Raw genomic sequence first — 25,351 nt, forward strand, 5'->3', positions numbered from 1 at the left:
GCTAATGTAAAGCTACTTAAGGATCGTTTTAATGGACCCTGTTTGTTGTCTAAAAAGGCAGGTTTTGTATTGCCAATTTATCTGGAAAAATCTTGTGATAGACTTTATTGAATGATAGCATTGGTTATGAATGACTTAAGAACGGCAGTAATATGGTCAAACCGTTCTATAATTCAAGTATGGACATTTCCCTCTGGGTTATTGGAATTCTTGTCCATGAAAACAATTATCCCTGAGTCGAATTTCCCAGTCGGTTCCAGTATCCATGCTTTCGGGTAAAACGATAAAACTTACATTCATAAGCCAACAAACTTTTGTCAATTTCAGATGTATTCTTAGAATAAAATTTAAACAGTATTTGTTCATTAAAGGGAAAGTCACAAGAACTTTCAAGGAATGTGCTGATGACCAAAAGAAAATACTGACGTGCTGAAATTCCCGCAACTTTATGGAATCTAAGAACTGTCGTCTCTTAATCTACAAACTTGGCGAAGCTGTACGACACTCAACGTTCACTCAGCGTGGCTATAGGAATCAGAGATATAAACATCCCACGTCCTATGTCTCGGTTTTATTTTTTCACATTCATCTAAACATTGTAATGATGCTATGCTTATCACAGGCGTATAACGTTGTCAAATCTTTATTTTCTGTTTGTTTAACCTAGTTTCTTTCAGTCATTCACTATATAGGCTAGCAACACCAGTAAGAGCCACACTTAATTTTAAGTTAAGCTATAAATAATCATCTATTGTGTACCCAAACAGGTCAAAGTCTATTTTATATCGTTCATAAAGTTTGTAAATCTGCTCTTTGGTGAGGCTTCCGTAGTACTTGGGCAGGAGGACAGAAGAGGACACAGAAGTCCGCTTCAGATTTCGCCACTCGTGAACGTTCTGGATCTCCTTGAGGTTCGCCATGTGTGCAAGGAATTGTTCGTCGTCGTCCATTGTCTCAAGCTTGATGACGACTTGGTAATCCGTTGAGCAGACCCCACACTGCGACCAAAATGGGGACCAGCAGACGACCTGAAACACGAATGAACTTTTAGATGCAGAGTTGAGTCAAGATGGATCATGGATTGAAAGAGGATTGACTTTGTGAGAGGATCAAAATCATCCAGAAGCAGAGAATATTTTGGCTTTGTATGAGCGTCGACGCAATCTAAAGTAAAGGTTGTTTTGGCCGACTTGGAGAGCTGAGTCAACCTGCTGGAAAAAGAAATGACTTGACATCGAAGTGCCTAATAGAAAAAGTGTTTTGATTTTGTATCGAAGTATGACCCGACGCAAGAATGATATAAAGGTAAAAGCAGTCTTAAATAATTATACGGTGTAAATACCTTTGGCTGTAATTTATAAGAAAAACTAACGATTGGCAATAAGAGATGAAATTGTGAGCTTATTTCGTCTTGAGGTTTATGAAGCATGCGTGAAATGAATAAAATATAATTTTCCCTTTTACAAAATAATCCATCATGCTGAAAACTAAAAACTATTTTCACAGGAAAAGTAGTAAGTGAAACAGGCATTCAGTGGATAGTCTAGGCCTTCCGCAAATGGCAAGAACTCGGGCATGCACAATGATCCAAAACTTATTTGATATAATTCAGTTAAATGTACACTGCGCAGTAACTTCGTAATATGCCCAAAATATTAAAAAAAGATCATTTGAAAGAAGCACCAAGACAACAGTTAAAAAACTGAGGGAATATGTGAAAATGTGTCTTACATAAACTCTACATTAACAAGTACTCAATAATCAATCTAACTTCTATACATTTATAAAATATATAATAATAATAAAATCCGAATGGATCTGATCTTGTTTGTCCTCCCCTGAGTGACAGTAGGGGAGACATGCCACAGCCACCCTCCTCCTGCAAACTTGTTTGTCCGTCCCGAGTGGGTCTGGGTAGGTTAGGGGTCGGGAGGGTAGGGGAGAGAGCTTCGGGTTCCAGCGCCCGTCAGCGAGCTCGTATATGATATAATATATAACAATAATAATCGTCAGCATCTTCATCTCCTTTTCATCACTATATCATGTATATACGGGATTTCTATAATTTCCCTATCAATTCTCAGTTCTGCCATGTGACTTTGATATTCTTTTAAAATCTTTATTATAAACAGACTTTTAGGTATAGTTTCATTGACATACGATGCATGATTCGTGTCCATGCAGCAATACAGATTGTACTAGACACACGTGTAATATTACTCTCGGATACCGATTCAAGCTATTTAATTTCCTAATTTTATTCAGCCTTCTCATTATTTGATTTGCCATTTTCTGTTTTTTTTTCATAAAATTCCAACTCAAGAGAACCTATACTATAGGTATTATTGTTCCTAGATATTTGAAGGATTCTATTCAACCTCATTACTCCTTTGTCCGTCTAATGTTATTGTTTCATTTTGTATATATTCTGCCCTTATTATTTGTATTTCTCATAAGTATATTGAGTACATCTCTCTAAATAAGCTGTAGATCGTGCGGTGTTTTGCTGATTACAACAGCAACATGTCACATTCTAAGTCAGTCAACTTTCTCTCGTTACTCTATACTCTGTTTTTGTCCGTCTGTCCATCCGGCTGTGGTGTTTTTGTATGGTAACACTGCGTCCCGGGCTTTAAATAGTTACGGTATGTGCCAGTTTTAGGTAAATAAAAGGATATCTGGGTGTACATTTGCAACTGAAAAGTGTTTTAATAATTTACTGTATGCGAAGTACACCGTTAATATTCGAAATAGGATATTATTATTATTATTGTTGAATGTAAGCTGAATGTAACTATCTAAAGCCCGGGACGCAGTGTTACCATACGCAAACACCACAGGCGGATGGACAGATGGAAAAAAACGGAGTATAGTCTAAACTATCTCTTTCATCTCCATCTTTTTTTTTTATGAGAAGAACAGACAGCAAAGGTGAAGTATATCCTTTTAACACTCCAATATTTACTGCAAATTCGTTTGACAAGCCCCCATTACCATTAACTTTGCACCTATTTTATTCAAGGATAATTTTTTTAGCTTACATATTTTACAGGACTGCTATGTTGACACAAGAATCTTCCATAATTTTGGTGTGTGGATACTGTAAGACACCTTTTCTTATTCAGCTAAAGCCATTATAAAGGGATTTTTAAATTCCATATACTGCTACACAATGTCTTAATACACACACACACACACACACACACACACACACACATATATATATATATCTATATATATATATATAGATATATATATATATATATATATGTATATATATATATTCTGAGCAACTCCTGCTTTTTTTTAATCCAGCTTGTTCAATTTTAGACTTTTTAATCATTTCTTGCTTCAGGTAATTGAGAATAAGCCTACTGAATGATTTCATTGCACATCTCTTATTACTGATTCCACTTCGAACGCTGTGAATTAATTCACAGGCACATCCGGGTCCTCTGCAGCATCTGGTATATCAGTCAAATTATCTCCTACATATTTCTGATTCATGATCTCACAAAATGCACTACCCACCGCTGTCGTTTGTCGTCTATGTTATCATTGACTCATCCCTTCTTTTTATATATTTTCTCGTTTTCCTCTGCGCCGAAGGCTGTCATACAATTCTGTGGGCTACTTAACACCTCCTGAATATATGGCTTTGCCAGCATTATCTTGTTTGTCCAAATATTCTCTCTTATCTCATCTTAATCCTTGTTTCAATTCAGTTATACTTGGCTGGCTTTATTTCCCTATCGCGGAAAACCCGGAACTCACGGTAACCTCAATAACTTTCTTATTTGCAAGTATATTTTTGGTAGTAAGGCATGTTTGTAAAGGTAATGTTCTCAGCTTTGATTTGATATATCATTTGTTGTTTTTTCATGTGTAAATACCGTCTAAAGCCCCAACAATAATGAGCGAAAAAGGTAAAGTTCTCAGCACTAATTTGATGTATCATTTATTTGTTTTTATGTGTGAATGGTATTAGAAGCGTATTAAATGACTGCGGTGTAAATGAAGTTTTTGTCGCCGAATTTAATTTAGATGTCGACATGGGATTTTTGTTATTTAATTCTTTCATTGCGGCGAGATTATTAGTTGTGGTTCAAACGCCATTTAATTACATATAAAAACAAACAAATGATATATCAAATTAAAGCTGAGAACGTCACCTTTACGACAATGCCTTAATACTGACAGTCTCTTGGAAATATATCTTTATAAATATATCTTTATAAATAAGAAGGTTAAAGAGGGTTCCGGGGAATAAACCTGGCCTTCTACTTTGCATTCTTAATCTCCTTCCTGAAATTTGTCTACAAGTACTTTTTTGCTCTTATATATTCTTTATTGCATCCACGTCTCATCCGATCTCCAAGGTTTTCGTCTGGTTGCCCCATATCCAAGTGCTTCTTTCTCAGCAGCTTAATATATCATTGATTGTCTGGTCCTCTTACTGAACCTGTCCATTTACGAGACAGAGTTCATAGAGGTTCATTGGTTAAATACTATAAAGCAAAGCAGTGATTTCTCGTGCTCCTCTTCAGCAAGGCCACTATTTGTGATTGAGGATCTAGCTATTATCTAGAGAGAGTCATTCCACATGTAATTATACCCTGGTTTTGGGTCCCTAATCTAGGTGTTACCAGCTGTTCCAGCTGGACCTGGTGCTTATGAAGCAGGAAGCTTTCGATGACCTGCAGGGTTCTCCTTGTCAGTCTGACTAGAATTACAAATTGTCAGGTTTTTGTAATTCTTGTCAGATTGACAAGGAGAACCCTGCAGGTCATCGAAGCTTTCTTCTGTATATATTTTGAATAACAAAATCAAACAGGCATACTACTTTGGATTTCCTTTCCCAATTATAATAATATAATAATAATATGAAGTACCACGTGATTTGAATATACAATTACTAATACGTACTATAAATCAAAGTAATAAACAGACAATATATGACTTACTGCTAGTGGGAATGAATGATAGCAACGGTAACAATAATGATAGTATTCATCCAATGAAGTCTCTTATGCATCTTAGTATACTGTAACTCACATTTTCCTCCCAATCTTTGGCTGTTTTCAGTTGCTCCGTCGAGTCGATGATGTAGTCGACAAATTCAGAGAAAGTGGGCGTGGGAGAAGTGTTGTTGCTCTCCTCAGGCCTGTACTTCATAATGATGGCCTTCTGAAGGTCCTTGAAATACGGGGTGAAGGGTCTCGGTTTAGGGCGCTCGATTTTGTCCCGGTATGCGGAGAGTAACCTGACGTTGATAAATAGGTTATTTTATCTTTTGCTTGTGTTTTTAAAATTCCTTTTAAACGCGGATATTACGTTCTTACTCAAGCCTACTGAGCTAGTTTGTGGTAACTTGCCAAATACAGTACGAAACGTAAGAAAATATACGGGAGCAAGAGAAGATAATTTCATGAAAAACTAACTCTCTCTCTCTCTCTCTCTCTCTCTCTCTCTCTCTCTCTCTCTCTCTCTCTCTCTCTCTCTCTCTCTCTCTAAAGTAAGGATAGTCACCATGTAATTAGCATATGCTTAGCTTTAGACAATGGATTTATTAGAGTGAAGAGAATGTTTTGCTCAATAATATCCAGCATAAATTATGATTCTCTCTCACACACACACACACACGCACACACACACATATCTCAGCCTCACAGTAAAATATATGAATAATATGTTTTAAAAAATACATCCACATTATACGTAATATTAACTCTGTAACTGTTACTGTACCTTGCGAATGGATGTCGAACGACGATGAATCGCAACGAATTCTTGAACACTTTACTCCTTTCCAGTGAAGTCGTGGGGGCTTTGAACTCCTTGAACACCCTCTGGTGGCCACCCCCGAATCTTGGCTGGCGAAAAGAAAGAAAGAGAATAGGGGTTGATAAGATGTGCTTAGAAAAAGAGGTCATTGAAGTATAATTTATAGCATTCGTATTTGGTAAGCCTAGAAACTAAACAGCGTAGCCTGTAAATGGCAGTACCACTTAAAGCAGGTCTCTGGTAATCGCTTACCGTACGGTGGAAGGTTATTGTTTTATTTTAGTTTTTATTCTGTACCCGGATTGAAATTTTGATTATGGGGTCTTGGATAATGTGTGTTCTCACAAAATAGGAAGTTCTTAGTTACGTGGGTCAGTTCAGCTATTGGAATGGCGGCATTTCTTTCCCACTACAGCCGCAGTTGTACAGTTGTATTGTGATCGTATGAGGTAGTCCTGGGTTCCGAGAGCTATGGTATGTCTAAAGGCCTGTCCACATTAGGAAACATTGTTTGCAAACAATGTTTCCTTGTGTGGGTAGGCCTTACCATTACAAGATCGCAAGGATGGTGCCAGGTAGAAAAAGCAGCCCAGCCACATTTATTAAGCCACTTAGATCAATCTCTTAAGCTTAATCCCTTATTCATGGTTTTGCCTAAGGCTTGTCATGGACTGTTAAAATGAACAACAAACTTAAAGAAAAAAGGCATCATCAAATCAAATTTGTAAAAAATCCGGCGCAGTGAAGGCTTCTCTATCGCAATAAATGTCAGGAAATTCAAAAGATTATTGGAATCGTCTTGTACGATCTTCGCAAACAGCTATTCACAGACGACGAATAAAAAAACATTGAAAATAACACCGATAACAGGAAGCTAAGTCTGGAAAATAATAACACTGGTAACAGAAAGTTAAGACTTTAGAATAATAACACTGATAACACTGGTAACAGAAAGTTAAGACTTTAGAATAATAACACTGATAACAGGAAGTTAAAAGTTGCGAGTAATAACACTGATAACAAAGCTAAGACTTCCAAGTAATATCTCACTTACAGAAAGCTAAGACTGGAAAATGATAAAACTGATAATGATAACAGAAAGCTAAGACAATAAGAAATAAGACAACATTTAAAGATAATTCAGTCAAGAGGACAACCGATAAGAAAGGAACAAAATAAGCAAAAACAAGGCAGTAGCAGAGGAAGACCCACAAATATAAAAGTCGAACCATCAAATCAGTTCATTTTTCAATAGCTGTAAAAAAAAATCAATACAAAACAATGCGTCCTGCAGCAAGTTGTATGTTGAAGGAGGTCATTCACTGGGCGAAAAGACAGCCAGTGGTGAATATATCAGTATAAAGACTTTGGCAATACTGGGAGCGGGTTTGGTGTGTGACCTGCCGAATAATAACTTGAAGTCGAGCCAATATTTTCTGAGGGTCTTTAATTATCATAAGTCCGGTGGTTCATCGAACAATTGTATATAAAAACATATATGTAAAAGAGACTAGAAAGACGAATGGTAATCTTCACGCACACACACACACGCTTATATAAAATTACAATTTCCTCCACGAGATATAATCCCCAAAACATTCATATAGTATGGTACTGATTTTAACTTGGATATCCTACGTCATAAAACCCAATGCGTATTCGTACATTTCTTTTATTTGCATGGGTAACAGGTAACAACGTTCAATAGAATCCACACTTCAGGATTGCCGTCGTCAAGCCCAGGGTCGAAATCCACACTTCATTTTCAAGACTATGTTATTTATTTGGATTAAAAAGAATTCGTTTGTTTGTTTATGGGAGTTATTCAGTCAATCGAAGAACTCTCAGGGACAAGTAATCTTCCGCTATCCCCACCGCCTCTCTCTCTCTCTCTCTCTCTCTCTCTCTCTCTCTCTCTCTCTCTCTCTCTCTCTCATGAATTTTCTCGACGAAAACATAAAGGTCTTGGCTATAAACTGAATTTAGCTTAATCTCTGATATCATCCTGAACTGATAACAGGTTAATTAGCACAATTCTAAGAGTCTAAATCCCTTGCTAAATTCCTAAAGCCTATAAACTTCAATTAAAGTATAATAGAGCGAGACATATTTATTTTCTTTATCAGGTATCCAAGGCAATCATTGCCCAATTCTCCAAAGTAACTGTGAAAATTTCAGAGACCGAAACAAAAATACTGGAGAATACATGCAAATTGATACTCTCAGCGGAACGTTATACAACTTAGACTTACATCGAGGTTTTAGATAAACAAAAGACAATTAAAAGAAAAGTTACGGATCATTACGTGTAGGTATCTTTTCCCTTGTCGTGAAAAGTTTGCAGTTGTTATTCGGTTTTGTCTGCCTGAGAACCCCACAGAAATTTGAATATATATTTGACCACCGGCATCGTTTCATGTTCACATCTCAGCTGTTGTGGATCCTGTTAAAAAGCACATATACTTTGTTTACTCACATTCCATTTCAGGGAGGATTAAAGACTCTCGTTAGGGCGAATTAGAAGTGTTAGGATATCGAGAATAAGGGGTTTTTGTGTCTACTGAATGTTTCCTTCAAAATGCAGCCAGCAGAGTCTACATCCTAAAAAAGATTTCAAAATCCAAGCTGCTACGAAAAAAAATATATTACCTGCTCTTCGTTTATTTACCTTTAGCACTATGCAAAACGGAAGTGAAAAAAGAACTAAAAAGAGTACTTTGTTTTTCAAGTTAGCAACACAATATTACAGATGGTTGGTCAAGATTAAAGTCGCAGAGGTTTCCAATGAAAATATCTGAAGTCAAATGTCCTAATGTCAGTTTTAAACTTATGGTTATACTTTTGAAAAACTTTCACTTGAGTAGGCTCTATTTAACCCTTGATTTTATCTCAACAATGAGACGTCAGTCCAGACGGAAATTATTCGCCCCACCATAGTGAGCTTCTTAGAATGTATGACAGAAGCAGCGAAACTCCCTGGTATAACAGAATATCAGTTTGAGACGATAAAATTCTTGGATTACCAGCTAATTGCAGCAGCGATATTATGGTCTGCAATAATGTTTTAGTAAACCTTGTACATCTTTCCCAGCTTACTAGAAATAACCGGTTCAAGGGTTTGCCCAGATTTATAAGCGCGGCTATGATCACTCATAAAGTTATGGCTCAAGATAAACGTCTTCGGACACCTCTGCCTGAGTGATTGATCAAATGTAATCAAGTTTCAGAGTTACGCAAAGATAATGCCGTGTGTACTGATTTATTGACTCTCTCTCTCTCTCTCTCTCTCTCTCTCTCTCTCTCCATTTGCATACTTATTTCCTTGCTAATTCTGTATCCATTTCTTTGTTAAAGTCGATGCATTGATTCTGACGACATTTTAAAAAGCCAGATGTGTTTGAATGAAAGCACAACATTATGGTAAAACACAAAGTATAATGATAACAGGTATACCGAAACCAATTCTCGTAAAGTTAAGTCTGCTACTATAATAATCCAACAAGAAAACTGTTTTATTTCACCCACTAAGTATAAAGACGTGTATCTTCGAAGTACTATTTACTTATAGAAATGACTTAAGTGGAGAAATTTGATCATCTCACAACAAAATACTAATCATTTAGAGGGCGGTGCTTCCTTTTCACCACAACACTTACCATGTATTTCTTCTTCTCTTGTCCACTAAACTTGTATACTTCCAACGCGGGATTGTCGTCATTGACGTGAGCCAACCTGAGAAAGTACACCATCCAAGTCGTTGACGCTACCTGGAAATTTCAAGGATTTTAATGTTTAATGCAGTCCTTTGTTTATCATTGTCCTGAACTCTTGAAAGCAGTAAAATTGAATTAAACAGGGAATATATCAGTGGTTTGCTATTAAGGAAGAATATGTACTTTGGCGGCCTTTGTCTATATATTTATGTCTTCTCAATTCCTATGCCTGCATTTGTAAATTGGCGTAAAATCTAATTCATGACGTTGTTGTATTATTTAGCTTTTCCTTCGATTGTTTAGTTTACGTGTTAATACTGAGATTTCTTTTGCTTCAAATGAAGGACTGAAGAAAACGAGACCGTGAGTATTGGCTGCCAGAGCAGAAGGCGCGTTTCCTCGGATGACTGCGCCTTTGGGCAGAGAAACATTGCAACAAACCATGCAACGAAGAAACTCACTCTCGGGAACAAATTCTTCAAACACATCGAGACAACATTGCAAGTAGGTTCTCTCTCTTGTACTTGTTTGGTGTGAAATTATTCTGTCAAGTAGCTTTGGTGAAGTGCCCATCATATTAGTAATTTTGGAATTTATACATCTAATAATTACAATATTCTTACGCGGTACTTGGAGGATTTACCATTATTTGAAGGTGAAGATGTAATTCTAAGTATAATGAATCCCCTCATTCAAAAGACATAACAGCAGTAACAAAATACTGATATCGTGGTTGAAAATTACAAATATAGAAGTGATTTGCATATCCGCTGAAGCCACGGGAAATGTGTGAAAAAAAAAACAAAAAAAACAGGGCCAAGTGCTTTCTCGTATTTAACACTTCGGGACACAGTGCAAAAAACAAATACGTAACGAGTGAGCAAAACAAAAAGCTCTTGTAAAAACGCAAAATGAAAAATTATTATTAGGCCATTACAAAGAAAACAAATGTCCATCCAGATTACTTAACAACTAAAAACATCAAGAAGTCATAAATAAAAAGGAGTTAACCTAATAAGTGCTTCATATGCAAAATGAGGACACTTGTTGTTACCAGTACATAAATCAGTTGCATTCACAAATATGAGCAGCAATAAGAAATTTATCTTAGTCAAAATTTTTGTTCAATTGTTCACAAGATTAAATTAGAATAAATATTCTTTTACAACAGAACAGACCTCTAGGACTTTCTTTATCCATCGTAGTAATTTTGATTATCCTGTTGACTGAACAGAGGCAAAATAAAATTAGTTTGTAATTATCTCTATCAGTAGGAATACAGTTGAATCTGCTTTTATCAAGACGTATTCCAGAAATTAGAAATGTGAGCTATGACTCGTACTACAAATGAGACAATCTTATTATCGATAAAATAATGAGGATTTTCTAAGCATATCATTTTACGGTTCTTTATGTGTTCTAGATTAGTGGTTTTATAATTGTCAATAAAAAATACTCATAGTAGCATGATTCTTGAAATGGAGAAACAAATCCACAATTATGAATATATATATATATATATATATATATATATATATATATATATATATATATATATATGTGTGTGGTGTGTGTGTGTGTGTGTGTGTGTGTGTGTGTGTGTGTACTATAAATGTATTTAAAGATAAATCGTACAGAAAGCTTTCGGGAATCTGTTCGATTGATAAGGGGAATCGACCAGTTTTCCGAAGACTTTATGTACAGATTTATCCTTAAACATGTGTACTTATACATAATTGTGGATTTGTTTCTCCATAATTGTCATTATTATTTCTTTGGTCATAACGGAAGATAGGGATGATGCCTTTTCACGTATATTAGTATCGGTATGATTATTACTCTTCATAATTGTGAATTCAGCTGATTCTATAAACTGGTTAACAAACAGTCAGTTTGTTTGCATTCATTTTTATATAAGATTCACTTATTAGGTAATTAATTTTCCTTTATGATGGACATAGTATCTATTTATAATGGCCTAAAACTATATATTTTACTGCACTATTCTGTAAGAGCTTTCTTACTCACTTATTGTTAGGTTTTGTTTAACTTTTTAACCTCGAAGATATGTTAGATACCCAACTACACTTGACATTTTGTTTTTTTTTATAATTTCCTGTGGCTCCAGCTGATAAGGATACCATTTGGAACTTAAAATAGAACTTTACAGCTGCTTTGACATTTGCTAAATGACAATGATCTAAGAAAACTATGATACAGAAACGCGATAAAATAAATGCGTATTCTTTAACAAATCAGTAGTGTATTCTTCGACAACATCGAAGTGAAATCTAGTCTGGGCGAATGACCTAGAACGAAAGGAAGAGAAAATCATGAAGCAGAATTATCTTTGCGAAAAATGAAAGAGAAGTTAATGACAATGGGAAGCATAAATGAAGTAGACGAACAAGGAATGAGGATTAATCAGTGCACTGAACTTATACACTGCGATAACGAAGTTACCGTTTTACTATTCCTGGATTGTTCTTTGCCCTTTGAAGCGCTTGGAAGTCTTAGAAAATGCGCGAGGAAAAGGACAAGGGACAGAGAATATACGGAAATGTGATAATCGGAGTGAGGGTTCCATAGAATGATATCATCATCTCAGGAATATGAGTAAGAACATAAAAATTAGAGTAACAGCAAACTTATTGTTTTTCGTGGTTTGAATCCTAAATTAAAAATTGAATCCTTGGACCAACCCCCCCACAAAAAAAATCGATAGTTATTAAACCAAAGTTAATTTTAATCTGCTATCATGCATTGTCATTAACAAAATATGCACATATGCAAGTAATTTAAGTCTATCCCCAGAATAATATTAATTGATACAAGAATTACGGAATTTTCTTCCTTTCTTTGCATTTCCTTAAACACTTTTCTAACAATCTAGTCTTTTCATTTCTGACCCCGAGAATTGACAAGCTTTTTCTCGTAGATGTCAATAAGCCAAAGACAGATGATTAAAAAGGATCACTGACGCTTTATGTTAACTGAGAAAATAACAACAGTTTGAAATGATGACAGTGTCTTGATGAATTGCGTGACCCGCGATAGAATCATAGCAAGAATATTATTGTTACTAGGAGAAGCATGAATGCCCATAACCTCCCACATTCTATCTTTGTATTATCTCTCCATTTCTGAAAGTGAAAACGTGAGCGCTTTCTCTCAGTACTGGTAAACACGGGTTCTGCGGTTATTTCTTTTCCTCTCTGCTGATGCATGCTGACACTGAAAAGCAATGTTTTGAAAGTAGATTGCAGGGGAAAAAAATTGTATCAACTTCAGCAACACCTTAAAAATATCCCTCCGAGCAATGCATGCGCGTTTGAGGTGGATGACTAAACTACCTTCCTTCCTAAATCACAAAAAGAATAAAGTAAATTGACCAAATCTCTGTCCCACCAACTGTCTGAAGTTTCTTTAGAGAAACTCATTATGGGAACCACAGACCGCCTCATTACTCTGAATGACGTGGTAAAAAGACTAGCTAACGCCGTAAGAGTAGTATATTAAACATGATTCCTGACTGTTGGAAGGTGCATTGCTTTCCCAAACATGCAAGGAGGGACAGCAGCCACTTGCAAAGGTCTTTGCCACTCAGCTTGGCAACAATTCAAGTACTTCTCCGCACTGCACGATTCTAGAAGAGGAATTCCCTGTTTATTAGACTTCAGAAGCGAATTCTAGCTTTTATGTCACAATTGAGATGTTCAAATCTCGCCAGGGCTTACGAGGTTTTGTCGTTGAATGCTTTTGTCAGTCGGCTTAACAAGGTTGATAAAAAAAAGCTCGGTGTGGTGAATGACTTTGGGTGTGTGAAGGGCATACATGCTGGCATGTTGCAGTCGCAGGTCAACATCCGGGAAGGAAAAAAAAAAAGGAGAGGGAGAGGCTTGGTAGCGCCACTATTCTTTCCACCATAAGCTTCGCCAAGCAGAACCTGACTTATACGATACAGAACAATAGTTCATGATCAGATGTCAGTTGTTTTCCGACCAATATTTCATTCTGAACGTTGCCTGCATAATATCACCATTACAACGTTCCAATTCTACATCGAATTACCAATGTATTTAAGTGCCATTTTTGAAGTTAAATGGATCTTGCTTTACGTTTCGTACATGATTTTTATTTAAGGTTAATTTTTGTCCTTAACTAAAAAAAAATTGCACTACAGTGCAATTTTTTTAGATAATAAGCAAATGGAAAAAGGAAAAAGTGCTCATATCTGCTTACGGGGTCTTTGGCCACTAATAATATGTTATCCATTTATCGTAAATATACATTTATGTTATTAGTGATAGGATCCGTTTTAATAATGATGGTACTCGGTCTGGGGGAAAAACGGTCTCTTTTCATGTATATGTTGTAATGCAATGATTTTTTTCAGAATGTTCTTCTAGAACATAGGCCTACAGTATTGTACTGAACCTTATTTCCAAAACATTGAAGAAGAAAAGTTTTTCAAATTATTATTATTAGCTAAAAAAAACATTCAACCTTATCATGATATGATATGCAACAAGTACTAAAAGTTGTCATCTGGCACTTCACTGCAAGTGTTTTGAGCTGTAAAAATGCTCGCAGAATTAACATTTAGTTTTAACATCTCTTGTTTGTTCGTGGATGAAAGAAGACAACACGTTTGAATGATATGAGCTATTAATAATGGGCATATTAATATTTTAATTATTATCCTGCTGCAATTATAAAAAAATAACGAGAGGTAACCTTCATATCGCCTTGTTTCCTATTTAAAAAAAAAAAAAAAAAATAACAAGCCAAAGGAGCGAGGAAGCTAAATGCAAAACAGATTTCTTTTACTTGATCATATGCATCGTCCAGTAAAAGTTCAAGGGCAACCACGTGACCCGGGTGTCGCCCAAACCAGTCGGATGGCCTGCAAGCAAGGACCTAAGGACCTACCTTGTACAGAGGACAATAGACGACCGGAGGTTCGCTCTTGGTGTCCCAAACGAACGTGATGTGCTGACGGATGGAAAGTTCAGGATGCTGCTGACAGGTGTCCTTTATCCTGGTCAGACGCTCCCTCTGTACCTCCAGCTGTTCCTCGACCAGGTCTCGTACCTGGAAGATTTTGAACAGAATGACTTGAAGGATTCGTGAGGAGTCCTTTGTGAAAATTTTGTTAGATGTCGCACCTCGTAAGGTTTTGAATTGAATGAATAACAAGGTGGTTCGTCGTTGATTGCTAGTGTGCTCAACTGCCTGTAATACCTTGAAATAAGTAGTAAATATTGTGCAGGGTTCATTGCCAGGCCCATACCGAGGGGGGTGGGCGGGGCCGGTGTCGGGGGGCGAACGAAACCCTTCCCCCAAAAAATTTCTGGAAGTCCACATTTTCTGTGACTATCCTTTCATTGAAATGTACTTACAAAGTAATAAATAATTATTGTTTTTTTGTTAAGTCAAAGTATATAGCATAACATCAAATAAAGTAATATGCATGTTATTGTTAACATAATAAATGAATCAATCAATAAAACTGAAGAAATATTCTTGAATTTCAGTGCAAACTTTCAACATTATAAGTAAATTTCTATTAACCAAAGTCAGTGCTTTGAATAACATCTAATCGGGTAGAAGGGCATAGACCGCATACCCTATTTTTCTTAATATAATTAAAATAACATTTTCAAGTATTTCATCTTGTATATACCTATATATGCAGTGACGTTTATAGAAGAAAACAAAAGGTCCAGTTTTGGGAAAAGGCCCGCTTCCCCCCCCCCCCCCCCCAAAACACACACACACACAATAAAAGAAACTGTAGGTACGGGCCTGATTGCTGATGTGATGAGCTACCTGAAAACTTTTGACATGCGATAAAAGATATCTCATTCCTTATGTAGTTAACTGCCTGTAAGAAATGGACATAAATCAATAAAGGTGAATTAAGAATGGCATTTTCTATATGAAAAGATGACGACGATTCACGTCTCATCAATGATGTGATGAGATAAATATTATGTAATTGCCTTCGTTATTAGGATTTCCTTAAAAATCATGAAATACAACTATGATTGTCATCAATTTATAACAGTTTTGGTTCATTTGTAATAACTGTAAAATGTCAAGAGTCTGAAAGATCCCAAAAAACTTTAGAATTTTTATACATTTTAAGATGAATAATTAAACTTAATGAATATTCAAAAACAAGTCGTCTGACTCGAGTCTAGTCGTTTTGAATCGTCCGAATTGACTTTGATTCTTTTCTGGAGACTGGATTATTCATAGATAATTGATTAATAATTAAGATTGCCGTTATGGGGCTTTCTATCAATAACAAAATCATTCTTGTTATAAACATCATCTGGATAATCAGTTGATTAACAACTGCTACTTGTATATTACGACGCGCTTACTTATTCTGCACCAGTAACAGTCACACCTAAACAGCTAAGGTCACTGAGATGATTAGATAACTGCTAGAAACAGCAGTAGCTATTAATAGTATTCATAACGGTCATAGTAATAGCAATAAATACAGGGATGATAATTATAAAAGCTAGGCGTAACATTGTATGTATAATACTTAGAAGGAAACTTACTTTCGGACAGAATTTGAATATATATTATATATATAGATATATATATATATATATATATATATATATATAATATCTATATATAATATATATTATATATATATGAGAGAGAGAAAAGATTCTTGGGTGGCTACTTCTCTCTGAAGAATTCGTCCCGTTAATCTCTCTCTCTCTCTCTCTCTCTCTTCTCTCTCTCTCTCTATATATATATATATATATATATATATAGATATATATATAGAGAGAGAGAGAGAGAGAGAGAGAGAAGAGAGAGAGAGAGAGAGAAGAGAGAGAGAGAGATATTAACAGGAAGGAGAATTCTTCAGAGAGACGTTGTCACCCAGGAACTCCCTGAGTACGTTGACCCCAACGGAAAGGTTTTGCCACATTCTTAAACCTTTTCTCCGAGAGAGATTAAGAAAGATCTCTCATGACCAAACATCAAAACTGGTAATCAAGTAGTTTTTACGATCTTCCTCATACCAAAGTTAAAAATATTCTCTTAAAGGAGTGCTAGTATGGTAAATATTGATCTTAGTATGTGGAAATTTTATGTTATATTCTTTAGTGTGAACACTGTATTATAGCATTGCCCTTACAGACTACTTCACGAAACAATAAACTTAGTTCTTGCAAGTAGATATATACTTAATAAACCTTCTGAACTCTGTCAAACGCAAATTGAAATAAAGAAAATGTGAACGTTTCGTGGTGAGCACCGTAACCCAGTATCGTTAATAACTGGCCAATGGCGGTATAGTACGTGTGATCATATCCCATATCGTCACCCAGATATCTTTCCTTGTCGTAGATGTGAGGCAAACCATTTCCTTTATATGTGAACTAAAGGTTATCGTAAATCACTATTGATCGTCCATAACGTGAAACGCCGTACTTGACGCTAACGTAGGGGTCACACAAAGCAAGTTGGACGAAAGTGAGGAAAATTGACCGAAATCAAGTGAAACTGTTGTATTGCGCGGTCTAACGGGACGCATGACCGAGAGGTAAGGTCAAGAGTCGGTTTTTTTTTCACTGTTGGATGACAGGAATTTTCAAGGAGCTATTATTCCCCAGTGACCCATTTCTAAACGATGCACCGTTGTGCGGAAGGAAGCTCGCACTTGCTTGACGACTGTAATTGTTGGTTATTTAATCAGATATGATTATTACGATTCGATTTTGGCAGCATGATATTCATTCTCACAATCAAATTCTAATTTGAAGTTAATTTCCGTGCTCCATGTTTCTTTTGAATGATCTTAAGCAGGTTTATTCAGATTTCTTGTTCATTTTTCTTCTGTATCATCACATATTGCCCAAACTTTCCATTATTTACACCAGTCAGTTTTTACGAAGGCATGTAGATAGAAAACAGTTTTTACGAAGACATGTAGATAGAAAAATGAAATAGGTGTTATCAACTATCGGTAGCATACCTTTGTATTCACTCTATTCAAGTCGATTTTGTTCAAGACCTCGCCATTGGTGGGCTTTATAACAACCGGCCACCGAAGATCGTTAGGATTAGGTCGGTTCCATTTCTTGCAGGGATAGATGTCCCTCGTTGGAACAGTGGGACCCTTGTGGTTCTTGATCATCAAATTATGCTCTTTTTTGCTGCAGTTGTTAGCACTCGGAAACACAACTTCCTTGACCTTGCGTCTGACTGGCAAGATCAATTCAGTCTCAGGGTGAATCCGAGGGACATGTTCGTGTTTCGTTTCCTGTTGAATGGAGAACGTCTCGTTTACCAACGCAGGGTCTTTCTTTTCGAGGGATTTATGAATTGTCTGATCGTCTACGTCGCTCGGGAGGCGCGCTTTCTCCATGAAAAGTTCAATTTGCCTCTGCATGTTCCGCCTGTAGTCCTTTAGGAGCTTGTGTTCGCTGCTGTGAATGTAGACGAGCGTGGCAAAGCCGCACATCACGAAGATCAGCTTCCATTTTCTGGTGATAATTTCAAGAGAACCTCTGAAAGCCATTGCCAATGCAGCTCATTTATATTTTCCCACATTAATCGTCAATATAGTTTTACGCACCGTTATATCGTCTGTTTCTTTCAACTACATTTTCTCTCTTCGTATAACGCACTCACACTTCCATTTCGCTTTTAACTGAATTCCATAACACAATCACTGCGAAGTCAGCAACGCAGCGGGCGTTCCTACTGTCCTACTCTGAGCTGCGGCAGCAACTGAGTTGCCTTCCAGTTTCTTACTAGAGGAGTAGCGAGAGCGAGTCTCAAGTCACTCAACTTTCTGGACCGGGAAGTCCAGAGCTCTTTCTAAGTCGGTCCCGGGCTGTCCGGATGCACCACTACCGAGGTTTTTCGATCATGTGAGCCACCACCGTCGGGCGTCGGATTCGGCTGACTGATGCTGGAATTAACAACAAACTCTGATTGTTAGTTTTCAACGTTCGTTTCTTCGGGCTGCTCAAGGACCAAGAAATAATGCTGGTTCAAGCCCCAGCTTACTGTAACATATATGCAGTCCAGGCAAGCATATCTGACCGAATACCAAATGTGAATATGTAGGAAGATCAGTATTTCCGTGTCGCCAGGTAAACTCAGTAGTCAGTATATATTGTTTAATGTGTGCGCACACGCATTACGTTAAAAATAAACTGAAATTTATTCTAATGGGGTTTTCGCTCTGCATGAAATAATACTGAGTTGTTCATGAAAGAAAGTGCGACAAAATGTTAATTTTGTAATTTTTCCACTTTGGTTATTAATTATTCTTTAAGAAGAAATTCCTTCTTACGTTTTGAACTGTTAATCATGATTCTCTTTTTCTTTGAAAGATTGATGATTGTCAAAGCGTTCTTAAACTCAACTGGAGAAGATAATAAATAACACAAGAAGAAGCTTTGTAAAATTGAAATCAAGTTATATACCATAATGATATGTTCTCTCTCTCTTCTCTCTCTCTCTCTCTCTCTCGTCTCTCTCCTAAAAAATTCTCTCTCTCCCTCTCTTCTCTATCTCTCTCTCTCTTATATGTGTTTTTTTACTGAAATTGTTTCGTGGATTTGTACGTCTAAAACAAAACCATTGTTTCATCTTTTAGAAAGAGTGCTTCAAAATATATAAACGCTGGCATAAACACATCTCCCTATTCCCACATGCACACACGAAATTGCATCATGAACACACACATATATATAGTTATATATAAATATATATATATATATAATATATATATATATATATATATATATATATATATATATATTGTCACTACTCCATTCAAACTTAAACTGCTGAAAGCTGATTAAACTCTCAGTGCAGAGAAGGATTGTCACACACACGCACACACACATGCGTGCAGCTTGTGCCTCATCTTGCCAGCACTCAATGTTCCTGGATATTAAGACCCTTCTTTCCAATGCTTTTTCCACACCATCTACCCAGTGCTTTCTAGATTTTACTCTGTTGTCCTCCGTTCTTGCTACATTATCAGACCATCTCAAATCCAGCTTTTCGTCTTTTTACTATATATTTCCACATTCCTTACCCTTCCAGTTCGTTCCGTACTACAAATACTACATAAAGAATTCCTTTCAACAGCTCCAACTTCTTCTTCTTCTTCTTCTTCTGCATCTAAACTCCACACGTCAAGGAGAGTTGGCGGTTCCGTCCCCTGGTATGTGCATTCCAGCATTGACTTTCATAGTCAGCGCCAAATCTCTTCGTAACCTGATGTCCTCACCCTACTGTCTTCAGCCACCGTCTTACTCACCTTTTTCTCTTCCTACTATCATCATTATATATACTTCAAAATACCTATGTAAATCAACCATGTCTATTCTTCTACAATCTGTATCAAAATTCATTATTTCATCGCCATATTTTCTGTTATCCTCCTGCCAACACTTTCACACTTTGTCACCAGTTTCTGCAGTTTTTCTACATTATTCCCAGTCAGAAGTGTGTCTGCAAATATCGGCATTCCACACTCCATTCACGACTCATTTTACTTATACAACTATTAATGCCCACCTACTGTCCTTTCTGACTTCTGCTGTCACTCCATTCTTAAAGATACTGAGAGACAAAACATCCTTATCGCAGCCCCAGTTCTCCACCAAACCATTTACGTTTCTATCTGCATATTCTAACTTATTCTTAATTTCTTTCATGCGTACCATCCCGTAAGGGGTTAGTGCCGTCAGTGCACCTCATACGGTGCACTGTAGGCATTACTTAGGTTTTTTGCAGCGTGCCTTCGGCCTCTAGCTGTAACCCCTTTTACTATACCTCCTTTCATATTCTTTCTTCCATCTTGCTTTCCACCCTCTCCTAACAAGTGATTCATACTGCAACTACGAGGTTTTCCTCCTGTTACACCTTTCAACCTTTTACTGTCAATTTCCGTTTCAGCCCTGAATGACTACATAGGGCCCAGTGCTTGGCCTGTGGCCTTAATTCTATGTTCAATTCAATTTAATTTCATACATGCCATTTAACCTCAAAACCTTTAACATTGCCTCATCATCGATTCTGTCAGAAGCTTTCCAGGTCCATATACAACACATATCGCTTTTACCCTCGTTTTTAAACACCTGGCATAAAAGTTGGTTACGCAGGTAGGAGGGTGTATGGTTAAATTTATTTTGACGAGATAATTAAGCGAGAAGTTTGAGAGTAAAGGAGTAAACTATGTGTGGAATACGCGAACCTAGAGCTTATGATAGAAACAATAGAACTAAAGATAGTGAAGATAAAAACTGTAGAACTAGTAAAATAGTTCTAGTGCCTGTAAGAGGAGAAAGTTAAGAGCAAATGTTGGGGAGAGCTAAGAATTGTCCGCGGAAGCCAAGGTTGGAATGTGTGAAGGAATTGTTGAGCCAACTTATTTTTTTTTATTGAAGTGACGCGTGGAAGTTGAATTCAATTGACAGAAGCAAAATTGAAGCTGCTGAGATGAACTGTTTGCGTAGTATGTGTGACATAAGAAGAACTGAGAATGTAGATGCATATAGAAGTGTAGAAGCAGTGGCACAAATGTTAGCATATAAGAGAGGATGGATCAGGGTATTTTGAAATGGTTTATTTATGTGGAAGGAATGAATGAACGATGACACGTTGGTTAAAGAAGTGCGTTATTCAGAAGAGTTAGGGGGAGGGAGGAGAGGATGACCTAGAGGTAGTTGAACAGAAGATGAAAAAAAAATAGAGATTAGGGGCCTTGTTGTCCAGGAAGCTCGAGCACGAGTGCAAAATGTGGGTGAATGGTGCATTGTGTGTAGGGGATTTGATGCGCTACTGATATTCCATATTTGTAGGTGTATGAAGCAGTTAATGTTGTAGAAGTTGTACAGTACAGGGATTTCATCCCAGATTCAGCGGTTAATGTATTGGTGTGGCAGCGACCATTGAGTTATGCGTGGAGCCACTTCTGTGTAGAGGAAGTAGAGGAAGCGGTTATATATATATATATATATATATATATATATATATATATATATATATATAATATATATATATATTATATATATATATATATATATATATATATATATATAAGTATATATATATATATATATATATATAAATGTATGTGTATATTATTTGCCCTAGGAAACCTTCATATTTTATATTTAATATAGAAATTTAATTTTTTATATTTAAAACGATTGAGAGCCTGACCCATGTGTCCTCTTTACAAGATTTTGTTAAATAGCAGTGTCAGTCAGAATAACGGAGAACGAACATCCACCCTATAGTCATTCCCGCTAAAAAGTCATCCACATAATCTCACGAACTTTGGAACTGGCCGTAATTTGAACAAAGCGTTTCTTTGGCTTTAGGTTTATATTTGCGGTTATTACCCTCTGAGGGCGCTTGAGGTGATTTCGGAAAGTCTCTGGGAAGGATTTCTGGTTAAGAGGGGAAAGTAAAGTGGTTAACAGTGAAACCCGTTAATTGCACCTTCAGTTCTTCTTCTTCTTCTTCTTCCTAGCTTGAACCCATTTTTAAATGGGGTCGCAATTGCGAATGAGTCGTCTCCATCGATTTCTGTCCTGTGCCTCGTTCTCATTTATACCTTTCAATTCCATATCTTCCCTTACACAATCACGCCATCTCTTTCTTGGTATTCCCTTCTTCCTTCTATACCCTGCACTTCCATTTCCATCGTATGTCTTCCAACATGACGTTCCTCCCTTCAGTGATGTCGCCAAAATGTTCAGCTCGTTGCTCGTATAAGGCTAGCATAAACTTTTAGAGGCAATGTTACATTGTCTCGGGATGCTACCGAAAAAAGTTTGTATTGTCCCAACAGTATCTGGAATATCAGGAGACTAGACTAATTCATTCATAAATGTTAGTATAAAGTTATGAATATTACTATTGCGGAACACAAGTTTGAGAGGCATTTTGTCTCTCACCCGAAGCAAATCTTGATTAGGTGTCACGTTGTATTTGTATATTTTGAACAGAAATCATTGCTTAGATGTTTTTCCTACGCTTGTGACTGCAAATATCAGCAATGAATTTAATGAGCGATATGTTAGTTGGCATTTGCTGTATTTTGCTATTTACGGTTACCTTGTTGATTATTGTATTTTGAATCTTTTTATTATTATTCCTTTATTTCATGTTATTGTATTAGTTATAGTCGTACCTTTTCTGTTTTATTGATAATTACTCAATGAAGAGCATATTTTTTGCTACTTTATCCTTACTCTTTGCTTTCTCTATATATTTATTCAGTGGTTTTATTGTGTTATAATATTTTAATTTATTTGTGACTGCTAAAGTGATTCCAAGAAATTGGTAATGTTTATAATGGAATGGAAGTATTACTCAACATAATTTTGACTTGAATTTTGTAAGCCGAAGTTATTGCCTGATAAGAAATAGCCACCTTAGCGAACTAGAAACTACACAAATTGCAACTCTATAAGCCACTACTGAAATGTGTAGTTTTCTAAAATTTGAAAGAGAGATTCAGGAATTTAGTCATCTCTTCATGTTCCAAGGTTTTGAGATCCCTGGAGATTTATTGGAATTTAGATACAACAGGCGAAGTCATGCTGAACATTGCGACATTGCATTTCTGAAAAGCTAAGTAGGCATATATGGGAAAACGTCAGCGGAGTGTTATGCAATGCTTTCTTTGAAAATGTGCATTGCTCCGAAAATTTTTTCTTTGACATCACTCTCCAGAAACTCACCCTCTTAACTTTACAGTTCAACACCTAATTAACATATAACTGTTTCTTCCTTGCGTGTAATACTTCAGGAAGCTTAACAATATATCTATAGTATATATGTATATATATATATATATATATATATATATATATATATACTATATATATAATATTATACTATTATACACGTAAATACACACACATATACGTGTGATATATATATATATATAGTATATATATATATATATATATATATATATATATATATATATATATATATATCTAATAAAAGGAGCCCATAAAAACACCAAAATGTAGAGAGAAAAGTACTATATTTCAGAGACTGCTGTCTCTCTCTTCAGGTATATGAATGAGAAAAGTTTACAGAAAAGGTGGTATTTATACCAAGAGATTCGTCCACAAGTAAGCCAATTTAGGTCACCCCCGTTGATAATCTTCCTTTAATCTTCTTAAGCGTTGGTTGAATGAACACTGCGTCGACGATATCTGATATCCAATTCCCTTTTGAGATGTTCATTACCTGCTTCTCTTTTATTAAGGCCGATTCCATCATTTGACTCTTGTACCGGCAGTTGCTGCTATAAATTACACGTGACATATTCCAGTTTATTCTATGGTTATGTTCATTTATATGGTTGAAAATAGCCGAGTTCTGTTGTCCATACCTAACTGACCGTTTGTGTTGTATTAATCTCTGGGGAAGTGATTTACCTGTAAATCCGATGTAAGATTGGTCACAGTCCTGGCATGGGATCTCATATACCCAGAGTCTTTGGGAGATGTCTTTTGTTGGACGTTAATCAGGGATTTGGCTAAGGTATTTGGGTAGGTAAATGCAAAAAGGGTTGGATTTCCCAAGGGGTGTGAGTTTACTCTCTTAATCGTCTCCAGGTGGGGAATTTTTATTTTATTGTTGGGTGTGTCTCTGGTCTTGTCTTTAGGGGGTCGGTAGAAAATTACGTTTGCTTTTTGAATTGCTTTCTCAGTTATATGGTCAGGATACTTTAAAGATGAAAGTTGCTTGCGAATTAGTTCAAATTCTTTTTCCAGGAAATCTGGGGAACAAATTCGTAAGGCTCTTAAGAATAGGTTGCTAGCTACACCTATCTTGATAGTATTGTCATGATAGCTAAAGTAGTGAATATATGAAAGTGAGAACGTTGGTTTTCTGCATATGGTAAATTTGTATTCTGTCGTGTCTCTGATTATTAAAACATCAAGAAAAGGAATTTTGTTGTCTGTTTCCCATTCAACTTTAAATTTGATGCTGGGCACTAATGCGTTTAATTTTGAGAGGAATTCATTAAAATTACCCCACTTATTATCCCAAAATGTTAGTATGTCATCCACGTATCTCATCCACAGCATGTTTTTGGGTTTTATTGCATTTATTACTGTAGTTTCAAAGTATTCCATGTACAGATTGGCTAAAATAGGACTTAAAGGACTACCCATACTGCACCCGAATTTTTGCTTGTAGAATGATTTCCCGAATGAAAATACGTTATTAGATGCACATAATTCAACTAACTTTATTATTTTGTCAAGTGCCAAAGGGAAATGATCTGAATAGGGGGATAATTTTTCCCTTAAAAACTGAAGAACGTCCTGTACTGGTACTTTTGTGAATAGGGAGTCTACGTCAAGGCTTAAAAGTTTTATGTTGTGAAGTGGTATATGTGCTTCTCTGAATTTGTGACAAAAGTCTTCCGAATGTTTGATGTGACTGGGAGAAAAAGTGCATAAAAAAGGAGAAAGGAGGCCAGCTAACCATTTAGAAATTTTGTAATTGAAAGCTCCTGCGCATGAAACGATGGGTCTGAATGGAAGATTGTCTTTGTGAGTTTTTATTTGGGAAGACCATAAAAGTAGGGTAATTTAGGATTAATTACTTTAAATTTCTCTAATAGTTCAATACTCTTTTTGTCTTGGTATAAATACCACCTTTTCTGTAAACTTTTCTCATTCATATATACCTGAAGAGAGAGACAGCAGTCTCTGAAATATAGTACTTTTCTCTCTACATTTGGTGTTTTTATGGGCTCCTTTTATTAGATGGAATTCTGTTGTTACAGAACATTTTTACCAGTCATA

The 25,351-nt window shown here is 36.2% G+C and overlaps 2 protein-coding genes across 2 annotated transcripts in view; one reads left to right on the forward strand and one right to left on the reverse strand.

The window, feature by feature from the left end:
• Window positions 1-556: 556 nt before the first annotated feature.
• Window positions 557-18,434, reverse strand: LOC135212054 (carbohydrate sulfotransferase 11-like). Its single transcript, XM_064245384.1, has 6 exons — window positions 17,512-18,434; window positions 14,426-14,591; window positions 9,441-9,547; window positions 5,749-5,873; window positions 5,056-5,263; window positions 557-1,028 (listed from the first exon to the last, which is right to left on the reverse strand). The coding sequence occupies exons 1-6, from the start codon at window positions 18,055-18,057 to the stop codon at window positions 735-737; spliced, it is 1,446 nt and encodes a 481-aa protein (XP_064101454.1). The 5' UTR covers window positions 18,058-18,434; the 3' UTR covers window positions 557-734.
• Window positions 9,851-25,351, forward strand: part of LOC135212053 (MPN domain-containing protein CG4751-like) — a 73,066-nt gene continuing 57,565 nt past the window's right edge. Inside the window, exon 1 of the mRNA XM_064245382.1 lies at window positions 9,851-10,001. The gene's annotated coding sequence lies outside the window, so the exon portion shown is untranslated. The remainder of the gene's footprint in view (window positions 10,002-25,351) is intronic.

Source organism: Macrobrachium nipponense, chromosome 40 (assembly GCF_015104395.2).
Source record: "Macrobrachium nipponense isolate FS-2020 chromosome 40, ASM1510439v2, whole genome shotgun sequence".
In the NCBI taxonomy this organism is placed as follows: domain Eukaryota; kingdom Metazoa; phylum Arthropoda; class Malacostraca; order Decapoda; family Palaemonidae; genus Macrobrachium; species Macrobrachium nipponense.